This window comes from Neofelis nebulosa, chromosome 5, assembly GCF_028018385.1.
Source record: "Neofelis nebulosa isolate mNeoNeb1 chromosome 5, mNeoNeb1.pri, whole genome shotgun sequence".
Taxonomy (NCBI): Eukaryota; Metazoa; Chordata; class Mammalia; order Carnivora; family Felidae; genus Neofelis; species Neofelis nebulosa.
This window is the reverse complement of record NC_080786.1, coordinates 35,098,497-35,111,874: the sequence shown is the minus strand read 5'-3', so window position 1 is coordinate 35,111,874 and position 13,378 is coordinate 35,098,497. Positions and strand designations below refer to the sequence as shown.

The window sequence follows — 13,378 nt, the reverse complement described above, 5'->3', positions numbered from 1 at the left end:
GTCTGGAGAAGAGAGAACAGGTTCAACATACAGTTTGGAGATAAAGCCAATAGGGCTTTTAGGGGAATGTGAAACCAGAGGATATGGGGGAAATGAAGATGGCCCCAGGCTTAGGGATGAACAATTGGGAAGATGCTGATCCCATAGGCTGAAATAGAGAAGACATGGGGAAGGCGTGAGTTTGGTAAGGGGTACTGGGCAGGGCAGAATGCACTGAGGGTTCTGTTTTGCATATTTTGATTTCACATGCCTGTTACACATCCAGCTGGAGTATTAAAATTGGCATATTGATGCAAGATCTAGAGCTCAGGCTGTAGTCAGGGATCAAGATGGAAGGAATGTTTTCCATTTCATGGAATGAGGAATCCGAAGCCCAGGGAAGTGAAAGGACCTCCCCAGGGTCATCTGTGGTTGGGAAATGATGTTGCTCAGACAAGAGCCCAGTCTGCCTGCTTCCATCTCTCAAGCTCTTTCCATGGCACTATTCTAGGTACAAGTACTAAGCATGTGGGTAGCAGAGGAGGAGCTCACTGGTAGTCAGAACACTCAGAAACACTGGGTTACTCAGAGTCCCTGGGTAGAAATTAATTAACAAATGAGGGAGAGGCAAAGGGAGAGGGAGAGGGAGAGAGAGAAAGAAAAAAATGTCTGATGACCCAAGGAGTTAATTTCACAAAATTTGGATTTCTGCTGGTGGTCCTAAGTCAAAGAAGTTATACACCTTGCCAAAGCCTTTACTTGAAGCAAAGACTGGTTGGACTTTTAAACAGAGAGAGTGCTGGGGTTAGAAAAGCCCCAGTGAAGATAAGCTCAGCCTCTTCCTAGCATCTTCCCCTAGGAGAGCGAGAGCCCCTTCTCCTCTAGGTTGTAATGGCAGCACCTCCACCCTGCCCCCAACCCAGTAGTGAGTACTAGATTATGGGTGGGGAGGTAAACTCGTGCAAGGGGAGCAGGGAGTCATCCTAAGGTCTCCAGCCTGCCTCTGCTGGCTACAAAAGGTTTTAAACATATTTGGAGATGCCCATGAGAGAAAGGAAGAGGCAGACAGGGGGGCAGCTCACTTTCTCTCTAAATGTGTTATCTGGAGGACGAAATGGTATGAAGATGCGGAGAAGACTGCTCTTGCACCCTTCTCCCCACAGTTGCCTGAGAGGGCTGATGATCTGAGAATGAAGTCCAGGTTTGAAGCCCATCAAAGCTGCCCTTGAAATGGGTCTCAGATTTCATATGATGAATATGTGTGCATCTCTCTCTTTAATTTACAAAGAGTGCCTGCCCTTTTAGCCCGCAACTTTAGCTTTTTGCGCAAGCATATTACAAAGCATTTTAATGGTGAGTAGTGTACTCATATTTCAACTTTATGGCTTGCATTGTTCAAAATGCAGTTATGGAAAGTATGCTTTAATAAAGTCACTTCAGTGTTGTTTTCTTCTGCAGGAGCTACAAGCCACATATATTATTCAGAAATAGCTTGCCTTTGGACCTTTTCCTCTGAGATAGAAATTCATTTCACCTGGCTATAAATCAGGCTCGAAGATACCTTTAATCTAGAAAAGCAGATAAAACATACTTGATAACCCTGATGTTAAAATACCATATCAGGAAAATAATTTTCTCTGCAAAGTACAAAGAGGAAGTGTTTTTATAATCTGTGTGTGTGCGTGTGTATTCTACAGCTGCAGTTGAACCTTTCCTTTTGATTAGAAATATCACGAATCTACCAACAGAACACTTGGTTCCTTTCCCTGGGGTGGAGCAGAGGTGACATGATTAACTGGCCTGTGCAAATGCTAAAGGGTGGCCAAGAGGCCGAGCCATTTTTCAATCTAGAGAAGAAGCAATGCTTGATTCCATTTGCATAGAGCCCCTGATAAGATTCCCCTAGCACTGGTCAGAAAGATTGACAGGGGGTGGTGTTTCCAGGACAAACCAGTTCTATCAGCAATAGGCATTTTTAGCTGTGATCTACCTTTCTAGGCAACCAGGGATAAGCAATAATTTTTGTTAGGGGAGCCTTAGTTGTGAACGATAAATGGACTGTATTTGTAGGCAAGCTGTCAGGAGCTCTGTCCCAGCTGGGTCACTCTGAACCCACCACGTAAATTCTCTGTGCCTTGATTTCCACATCCTCTCTGAGGAACACTGCTGTTCTAAATTTCTCAGTAATTCCCAATTCTTCCTTAGTCCTTTTGCCCAGAGCCTTCCCCTTTGTTTCCCCTGGTTAATACCTGGTCTGTGGTTTTCTTTCTCATCTCCTAACTACGGCTCCAGCACCAGGGTTTAGAACAGCATGGACCTCAGGAACAAGAGCTAAAGTTGTTTCTATCCACTGGCCAAACTACACAGTGAGGAAACTGGCCCATGCAGACAAATGTTTGGCCAAGCTGGCTAGAATTCCCATGTGACAAGCCAGGCCTATGCTAGTGAGAGAGTAGATAAGCCACCATTCTGACTGTTCCTTCAGAGTCCAGAGCCCTTGGGCCGTGGAGCGGAGATGCAGAAACATGAACCAAATATTTCGCCCTGGACTGAATGCTGATCTGGCCACTGTTTCACCTAAACAGGAAAGGTTGAGGGGTAGAGGCCAATGCATCTATTACTACTCATTACTACTCTGTAAAGCATTTTACCATCATTTTAACAGAAACCTTACATAAATAACCCTACAAGATGAGCATTCTTTCCCCATTTTACTGTGAGAAAACTTAGGCTCAGAAAGGCAAAGTGACTTCATTGAGGTCACATAGCTGGGAAATCTGGACCAGGATTTATACCTGGATTTGACCCTCACTCTTTTATACCAGTAGTTCTGAACTTTAGCAGGCACAGAATCACTTGGAAGTCTTGTAAAAACAAGCAGGGCCCAACCACCAGGTCTAGTGCAAGCCCTAGAATTTACATTTGTAAGAGGTTCCCAGGTGCTGTGAAGCTGCTGGCCCAGGGACCTCACTGTGAGAACCACTGTCCCAAACTAGGGTGCCTATTAACCAATCCAGAAGTGTTTCTGGTGCACCTACTCTGTGTCCGATCCTGGGGACACAGAGCAAGCAGACAGCATTGTCCTTATCCTCATAGAGGTAAGACTTCAGAGGAAAGAACCATCACCCCCATGAAAAAGTCAGAGGAAACTATCAGGTAGTGCCTCCTGGGGGTAAAGCTCTGTGGCCTGAAGAGCAGATGAGGAAGGAGGCAGGAAAGAGCAGAACAGCAGTAGAGAAGGCAAGGCTGGGGCTGGGTCTTAGGAGATTTGGAGAGCTGGGAGGAGAGGGGCAGAGATTTAGGGGGCGAACGCACAGGGCGTATCTAGAAAAATGCTAAGGACTCTGAGCACACCAGCCTCTGAGATCAAGGGGCTTCATAATGATGATTACAATGATGGCAACAGCTACCATTTACCGGGCCATTACCACAAGGCACCAGCCACTGGGCAGAACTCTTCACAAACACCATCGAAGTTAATCCTCAAAGCAACCTGATGCAGTTAATAATAACTCCACTTATGGCCACTACTCTCTGCTGCTTCTAGATCTGGACCCGAGGATCCAGCAATGGCACTGAAGCTGGACACACAGGTGTCACCTGACTCACTAGACTGTTTCTGGGATAGAAGGAGAGAAGCAGGAGTTGGAGTGTGACATGTTAGCCCTCTGCCTACCACAACCATGTGTTTATACTGACCAGATATGGAAGATTCTTCAGTGGCTTTTAGCAATATTAGGGAAAGATTAATTTGTAAGACAGAAATACTTGAACACTTGGTCCTGTTTGGTCTTTTCTCAACAGGCCAGCAGTTGCCTTGAAGGGTGAAAATTAAACAGGAAATAGCTCCATAATTGCAGGGTCCAGGTGACTGAGATAATGCCTCAGATTGGGGGTTGTTAGCACTTTCTGCATTATGTTCTGCGGAGCACCAGACCGGCTGGGTGAGATGTCCCACCACAGCACAGGGCTATGACCACATAAGACTGGGAAAGTCTGCATCCTATCTCCCCACTGTTGGAGTTGCAAAGTATCTCTCATAGAATGAAGACTCTGTGAAGTTCTTCAGTGTAGAAACCAGCTTCTCTTGCTTTTACTTCCTCATTTCCCGAACTTAGTAGCTCACGGGCCACATTTTTTTGACGACCAAATGACCTATGAAGCAAACACAGTGGGATGCCCCGGGATCTGTGAATGCTGGGTGAAGAGGCCTAGAGGTGTTCACAGCACAAAGAGCAGAGGAGAGAGCCTTTATCTCATTCCACATCCTGTTGCCTCATTCCAGTCTGTGTGGCTTGGACGTCCCCAGGTACAATTCCATAAGCCATGAAGCTGAAGCTAAATAAGGTATCAGAGAATGTCCAGGGGCTGGAGTGTGAATGACCCACCTCAAATTTCTTATAGAACCCTGGGCACAGAAAACCATTGAGATGTGGTGAAGATAATACATTAGAGCTCTGGAAAACATAAACTGCCCCAAACAGGGAGGTCTCATCTAGCTGGACCCAGAAGTCCTTGTGCCTCCAGGGGAAGTATAAAGAAGGGTCAGTCAGAAGTTACTGGTATTTGGGCAGCCACAGAAAGTGCACAATCTAGGATGGTCTGACCTGACAAGATGGGCCAGCCCACAGCTTTCAGGCTTGTAGAGCACTGTGCTGAGTGCTACCCTGGAGACAGGCCATTCTGAGTTCAAATTCCACCTGTATTGCTTCCTCACTATATAACCCAGGGAAAGTGACACAGCCTCTCTGAGCCAGTTTCCTCATTGGTAAAATGGAGATAATATGGTACTTATCTCATGAGTTTGTTGGGTGAGGTTTCCCAAGGGAGGTTCCACCCTGGGGCACCATTCCTTATCGGTTTCAAGGCATGTCTTAGTTACCACCCCAAGTATTACCATGGGTCCACACAGTGTAGCCCCCAGATCATCTTACCTAAAATTTGGCTCCTATGTTCCCCAAAAGATTAATCCCCTGTCCGACTTTTTGGATCTCACCTTGACTCCAACGCTGAAAACCACTGTTTTCTCCTCCCAACCTGATACCTCCACACATATCCATCCAATTATCAAATCCTGTGATTGCTTTTTCAGCCATGTATACTTAAACAAGTCACTTAACCTCTCTCAGCCTCCATGTCATCACCTATGGCTTGAGGAGTAGGTGCTTAAGCCATGGCTTTCAAATTTCTTACACCATGGAACTCTCTCCAGACAGCCCCTTATGAGGAAATCCAAAATCTAAAAAAACCCAGAGATTCTGGGTCTAAGGTAAGACCCAGAAATATGTGGTTTTTACATCTTCCCACATGATCCTGATGTGCAGCTAGCTTTGGGACCCATTGGTGAATTCTTAGACATGACAGGTTCTCAACCAATATTCGTGAACAATATTTGAGCAAGGCACTAGCATTCATGTACCAGTTCATGCCAATCTGAACCTATTTTTTCTTTTTAACTTAGGATACAGGTATGTAATCCTTTTACTTTCTGGGCTGCCTAATGCTAGGTGAAATTCTTCTCTTTATGATAAAGGCTGTCTATACAATTTCAGTTCCAAAATCCCAGCCAGGGCCCTTCCCCATGCAGATGTGATACCGTTGTGGGTTCCCATCTGTGGTCAGACTGCTGGCCCACAGTGAAGTCCAACCAGCCAGCTTCAGTCCCTTCATGGTCCTTTAGAACCAAGGTTGTTTAGGTCCTTTAGAGTGATAGTAACTGAAGAGATCCAGAAGGAAATGGGTCAGAAAGGAAATGGGAAGAAAGGATAAAGGACATGATGCTTGGTTACCATAGAAGCACAACAGAAAGGGTGGGGCATGGCCAGCAGAGATGTTAATTCTCCATATTGACTGGAGCTTCCTGAACTGTTGGTAACTGCTGGTCTTTCTCACGGGCTCAATAGTATTTATCCCCCACCAGACAGCACACAGGGTCAAGTTTAATCACCCCCCTACCATAGAGATGGGACTAGGGTTCTCAGAGAAAGAACACTCAATGAATTTGAATTGTTCTTACTCTTGAGGTCAGTATCAATGTCAGAGTTTCTGAAAATTTCCAGGTAGAATTTCTGAAAAAAAAAATTTTTAATTTAGGTTGATATCCAAAAATATCTGGAGAATTCACAGACATAAAGAGAGTCAAACATGATTTGGCTAGATACTAAGACCTTAATAATGTTTATAGCAAGTCCCAGAATTATCCTTTGTTTCTAAATCTATTCTACAGGACAGTGACATTTTATACAAAACCAGAGGTTGGCGAGAAAGTTGGTTCTGCACCTAGCTTCATACTATAAAATTCAAGGCTTAGTAAATGAAACACCCCACTGAGGGGCACACTCCCTTTTACTTACTAATAGTCTCTAAGAAATGAACATGTTTTCCTTCAAAATATTTTTTAATAACTTCACTCTGTTTTAAAATAAAGATATAGTTAAAGATAACTGGAAGGCTCTCTGGCGAAACTTAATTTTCAAATATCCATTGCCATTGTTTTTAATCAAAAATATATGTGAAAACAAAGACTGCATATGTACCAATTGTCAATCTGTCAACCAATTGTCATAGGAATACTACTCAAAGTGTGGTCAATGACCAATAATAATGAACATCACCTTAGAGTTTATCCGAAATGCAAACTCATGGCTTGCCCTGAGACCTAACAGAGTCGGAACATATGGGACCAGGGCCCAGTCATCTCTTTGAACAAGTTTTCGTGGAAATTCTGATGCTTACTGAACTTTAAAAATAACTGCCTTATTGTTCGTAAACATTTTACAACATATACATGTTTCAAATCATCACATTGTACAACTTAAAGTTATGCATTGTTATTTGTTCATTGTATCTTAGTAAAGCTGGGGATAAAAAGAACTGCTATAGAATTTGATGGGAAAAAAATCAAGGCAGAGAAAACATGTAAATGGAGTAAATGAGGCAAAATCTTAATTATTGAATCTCGATAGTGGTTGTGTGTAGTTCTTTGTATTCTCCTCTATGTTTTGTTTTAAACTTTTTGCAATAAAAAATGTAAACAACTATTCATCTTTTCCTTAAAATAACCAAAGAAATCTCTGAACAACTATTTATTAAGTGTCTGGAATATGCTTAAAGTTGTCCTGGGGGCTCATGACTGAGGCAGAACAGCGTAGCTAAGTACATCCTCAATCTGCTTTAAAAATTAAAGTTTGCTGGGGTGTCTGGGTGGCTCAGTCAGTAGAGCACCTGACTTCAGCTCAGGTCATGATCTCACAGTTCATGAGTTCGAGCCCCGTGTTGGGCTCTGTGCTGACAGCTTGGAGCCTGGAGCCTGCTTCAGATTCTGTGTCTCCCTTTCTCTCTGCCCCTTCTCTGCTCTCTCTCTCTCTCTCTCTCTCTCTCTCTCTCAAAAATAAATAAACATTAAAAAAAATTTTTTAATGAAAATTTGCATGTATCCTTACCTGCCATGGCTATTAACAAAAGGTCCATTTTTACCCATGATCTAGACTGGTTATTTTTAAGTGGTCCTTTTTCTTTTAAACCATGAAGTCTTTTGCTCAGCAAGCTCTTAGGAGGAAACCCAAAATGTCAGATAGATAGAATGGAGCTTCTAGGTGGAGCGGTGTGTGTGTGTGTGTGTGTGTGTGTGTGTGCATGCACATGCATGTGTATGTGTGCATGTGTATGAATGCACATACACACTGGGAGTTGCAGCTCAGAGGTAAGCCCTGCCTGCTACCTCTCCCTCCTACTAGGGCTCCTGAAGAGGCACTGAGAGACCCTAGGTTTCCAGACAATTGACTGAGATGCCCAAACTGGCCGTGTGTAAGACAACTCTTCTTTTCCATTTGAGCAAAGAAATGTGGCCTGCCCATGATCTGTGCCTCTGGTCCTAAATGTTTGGCCTTGTTAAAGAAATGAATGAGTCTGGCTGAGCACATCATAACCTCCACAACTCCCTTTGCCAACAGATATTGATTTTGCCACCCGCAAGATCGCAGTACGTCTGACTCAGACAAAGATCATTGATCAAAATGGCGATAACTTCAAGACAAAAACCAACAGCACATTCCGCAACTATGACCTGGATTTCACCGTTGGAGTGGAGTTTGAGGAACACACAAAGGGCCTGGACAATCGGACTGTTAAGGTGAGGACCTGGCCTGGCAGTTTCTACTCATATACTCTGTGTGCAGGAGCTGGCTATCTGCCTTCACAATGAAAATATGACAGAAACAACCTGGGAGGGATCAGGAGAGGGGACCAGAGTGGACTTAATGATGCTGGCAATTAGCAATTATTGGAAGTTCAGCAGGAAGAGGGAAGCTGCCTTCTACACTAAGTTTATAAGGAAAGGAGAGATGAAAAGACTGCCGACCTCTCTAGGATCTGGGTTAGGAGGCCAGCTCCTATGCCGACATGGGTCTAGCCAAGAAGGTGGAATATTGTAGGGAGTGACAGTGATTTCACAAGCTGGGTAGCACAGCTTCATCCCAGGGGCAACCCTACTCAGCACCAGCCAAGCATTGCCATGGAGCCCTGGGGCCTTATGTTGCTAGATTTCATTTTTCTTTTCAAGAGATGCTGAGAATTCATGTTTTTATATGAAATACCTCAATACTGGAGGATCCCAACTGATGTAAATTTTTTTAAGAAGAATAAAGTGCTGGGGCACCTGGGTGGCTCAGTCAGTTAGGCATCTGACTTTGGCTCATGTCATGATCTCACAGCTCATGAGTTCGAGCCCCACATCGGGCTCTGGGATGACAGCTCAGAGCCTGGAGCCTGCTTCAGATTCTGTGTCTCCCTCTCTCTCTGCCCCACCCCTGCTTGCTCTCTGTCTCTCAAAACTGAATAAACTTTAAAAAAATTTTCAAGGGGCGCCTGGGTGGCTCAGTCGGTTAAGCGTCCGACTTCGGCTCAGGTCATGATCTCGCGGTCCGTGAAGTTCGAGCCCCGCGTTGGGCTCTATTCTGACTGCTCAGAGCCTGGAGCCCGTTTCAGATTCTGTGTCTCCCTCTCTCTCTGACCCTTCCCCGTTCATGCTCTGTCTCTCTCTGTCTCAAAAATAAATAAATGTTAAAAAAAAAATTAAAAAAAATTTTTTTTTCAAAAAGAGAAAAAGAAAAAGAAAGTGCTAATCAAAAAAAGTCAGTAGACTAAATGAAGTCAGGGTTTCCCCAGTCCTGGTATTTGGAGGAATCTTCTGTCTCGGCATCACCTTAACTCACAGGACATCACTGAGGAAAGCCTCCATTTATCAGAAGGCCAGACTTCCAGCCACTGGAACAGCTTGGGTATAGGTAGGACCTTGGTAGTGAGCAGACAACTCTGAGTGCGTAAGTCGAGAGTTATCTCAAAGCCTGAGAAGTGGACTCTGCAGAGGAGATAGGTCCTCGTCCAGAAGAGCTTTTTGTAAATAAGGTAGAGAAGGATAGCAACAGGGAGAAGTGGGGAGGAAGGGGGGAAGGCGAGGTAACAGCAGGCCCCCCTCTTCTCTTGCAACCCCATGTGGAATCATAAAGCAGTGTGCAATCTCCACGGTGCCCACACTCATAGTAAGTGCACCTGTCTTTGGTTATCCAAATCCAATTACACCTGGTCAGTCCCCACAAGTAGGAGTGGGGAGAAATGCATCTCAGTCATATTTAAGGATTCTCCCATTCCAATCTTAGCATCGTGCAAGAACCTCATGGATGATACAATCCAGGAAACTTCCGGGGGTATCATTTAGCATGGTTGCCACAGACCACTCACGGTCCAGGCCCATGCAGTTTATACCACGGTGGGCAGCTTAAATATTTATAGCACCCACTCCCCCCATGCCAATGTAGACACCAGGACCTCTGCCCTGGCTCCCAAAGTGAGGGCGGGCAGGGCTGAGTATCGTGTCCACCGGTATTTGTGCCCTCAACCCCCAGCAGTGGGCCATCCCCTTAGAGTGTCTCAGGAAAGCAGAATCCTCCACCCTGCCCTTCCCCTTTCACCATAAGCCCTACTCTCTACAGAGTCCCACTTTTCTCTGGTGCATCCAGGAGCGCCTTCAAAGTCACGGGTCTCAACCCTCCCCCAAAGCCAGGGACATGAGGTCTGGCTGCTCTCCTGGGTGGGGAGAAAAAGCTGTCATCATTCTTTGGTGATGAGTCTGAAGCCAAGAGAGCAGGACACATTTTATTTCTCAATCAAGTTGTCCTGCAGCATTGATAATCTCAGCCATCAAGTCAAGGTTGAATTATATTTAGTGCTCCTTGCTAAAGAAAAGTGGGAAATGAAAAGCACTTTGGAAATGCTTCCATCAGAGCAATCTTGGCATAAGAGCCTGAGCTTCCGGGCTCTGGAACAGCCCCTTGTAGAATCCCTCCCCGAAGGGTTGATGGATCAACAAGCCTTCTCTGAACTGTGTGGCTAGAAGGCCAATTCCTCAGACACCAGAACCAAAAGGAAATTTGTGGTCTGGATTTTTGCATCACTCTGCTGTTCCAGCCTGATCTGTTCACAATGATTCATTTTCCCTCACCTTTCCATTCTGGGTTTGGGCTATTGAAAAGCAACCCTGTTGTCTCTGACTGGCTTTTCCATCACCTTTGATAGTCGAGAACTCACTCTTCCTGAAATCAGTCACATACGTGCAACTTTCCTGACCCTTAAAGGATTCCGTCTCTTAACACTTGTTCTTCTTGTGCCTCTTCTTCCATTCTTGTCCCTCTGGGCTCCCTCTGGGAGCCCCATCTGTTCCCCAGGATCAGGTCTTAGCCCTGCATGGAGAGAGAATCCCCCTTCCCAGTTTTTGTCTCTGTTCTGCCCAAAACAAAAAGTTGGGGCTTACACACACACACACACACACACACACACACACACACTCAGAGGAGACTGGTGGGGGCTGAGAAGTGCCCAGGACAGAATGTGCCCAGTCTCCTCCAGCAAAGGACTGTTCGCATGAGAATTGCACAGAGAGCAGATGCCCTTGGAACTACCTACTCAATGTAACTTGACTGGATTCCTTCAGCTGGAAAGGGACTACAGGGAGCAAGTGAGTCTACCTCTCTGCTGAATTTCTGTCTTCCAAAGGTGGTGGCATGTGTGAGTGCACACAAAGCTGTGTGTCTATGTGCATGTGTGCGCATGTGCATGTATGTGCCCCAGTATGCACCGGTGCATATATGTATATGTGTGCATGTGTATGAGTGTGTGTGTGTGTCTGTGTGTGTGCATGTATCTGTGTGTATATATGTTGCTGTAGCACTCATGCTCTTATGCTCCAGGGCTCTACTTCTCAACAACTTGGTCACCCTCAGGAACCCCTCTGAGAATCTCCCCATTGGGCAGTTTGGGGGAGAGATGTGTGTAGGGTGGGGTTGTAGCAGAGGCACAATAGAGCCCTAAAGTGCCCAGGTCTATGCCAGAACAGGAACAGTGACACCACTTTGATCATGGGGTCGAATCTTTGAGGGACCCAGGGATCATCTTCTTCCTTCCTATGGGTCACGTGGGTCACTTCCTATTCTGATTTGTTTCTAAGAGAATTTAAACCACCTTTCAAAAAGGTGCAAACAAGCAAACAAGCTTGCAAACAAGCAAACAAGCAAAAAAAAAAAATACACAAGCTGCCCAGAATAAAAGTACATTAAAAAGAAGTAATTAATAATCTTATAATGGAATAGCATATGGGCATAGAAAGGAATAAAGTACTGATACCTGCTGCAACTTGGATGAACTTGGAAAACATTCTGCCAAGTGAGAGAAGTCAGACACAGAAGGCCACTTGTCATATGACTTATATAAAATGTCCATGATAGGCAAACCTGTAGACACAGAAAGTGGTTGCCAGGGGCAGAGGGAGTGGGTAGCAGTGACTAATTCGTGCAGGACTTCTTTGGAGGACAATGAGAATATTCTGGATTTAGATAGTGGTGATGGTTTTACAACCCTGTGAATATACTAAAAATGACTGAATTATATACTTTAAAAGGAGGGTAAATTGTATGGGAATTATATCTCAATTAAAAACAATAAGTAGTTGGAGGCAGACAGTAAGGGCAGGGGAACGCAGACACAGATGATGGCAGTTAGAACAAATAATGCCATTGTGATTATTATGCGCCAGAGCCCAGGGGAAACACACGAGGTTCCCACTTCAGGGATCGCCGGAGGGGACAGTGGGCACTGCCAGAATAACTCTTCCATGAGGGCAGGTGCACTGGGAGAGTTTAAACCTGTTAATAGTCCCCTTTAATGCTCTTAATTTAAAGAGCTGTTATTTTCCTTTAAAAAAAAAAAAAACTTCCTTGGGGACTGATTCAAATTTACAGAAAAGTTGCACGAAAGTAGCAAAGAACATCTGTATACCCTCTGCTGAGAATTACCTAACTGTTAACATTTTTGCCCCATTTGCTTTATCTTTTGTACATGTTCTCTTGCCATTATATAAATATATTTTTCTGAACAGTCTGATATGTTACCCCTAAATAATTGAGTGTTTCCTATGAATTGGGATATTCTTTTATGTAATCACAGTATAGTTGTCAACTTCTGCAAATTTAACATTGATACAGGACCATATCTAATTTCCCATACAGGGCTGTTTTTAATGATGTTAACTTTGAACACTGAGATAGGGGAAATTGCAGTTGGGGGCCCAGTTTCCTTAATTCACTGCAAACACATCTTCTTCACCCTCTAGCTCACAAGCAATGATTTTCCTCACTAGTATCCATTTCCTCAGCCTCAAGATCTTTTAAGACAGTTGGGCATCTTTTAAAACCTCCTCTGATGTGGGGATGAGGGACACCAGCTAAAAGCAAGTTGAAGTGTGGAATTTTAGTTCATTTAACCATTCTCTCCTCTCTTCTTGTCGTCTGTTTCATGTAGGAAACATGTAGGTGCTACCATTAATTGTAGATATTGCCACTGGTAATGGATTTACTTAGGGTCAGAGTAACTGTTAATCTTGCTGCCTACTAAGATTTATCAACAGAAAATATTAGGACAGGCCCTCATGCACCAACATTTTTCTTTTTTGCTCCTTCTATGTGTTTGCCAAGCGCCTACTACATGCCAGGCCTGGGTCATTGCATTGACCCCTTTTTGCCCTGAAAGATCTCACAGCCTCCTGAGGAGGCAGACAAGTAGATGGACAGTTACCATCCAGTGTCCATATTGATGGTCCCATGGGTGCACTCCTGGGGTACCAGAGAAACCAAGGCAAGGAGGTGGGTCGGCTGAGTCATTGCCAAGAACCATCATCAATGAAGAATACATACGCTCATTTATTCCCCCATGTGGATTTACCTCAAGATTCCATTTCGACAAAATTACTCAATCACAGATTCATTTAACACTGCCTACCAGGCACCTTCTCTGGCTGGTGACTGTGCCGAGTCTGGGGTTGCAGGACTGAACAGCTGGCATAGCCTCTTCC

The 13,378-nt window shown here is 44.6% G+C and overlaps 1 protein-coding gene across 1 annotated transcript in view; it reads left to right on the top strand.

Annotated features, from left to right (window-relative positions):
* The window catches only part of RBP2 (retinol binding protein 2), a 64,232-nt gene that overhangs the window by 46,324 nt on the left and 4,530 nt on the right, over nucleotides 1-13,378 (top strand). Inside the window, exon 3 of the mRNA XM_058730036.1 lies at nucleotides 7,932-8,110. Coding sequence (XP_058586019.1) covers nucleotides 7,932-8,110 — 179 coding nt within the window. The remainder of the gene's footprint in view (nucleotides 1-7,931; nucleotides 8,111-13,378) is intronic.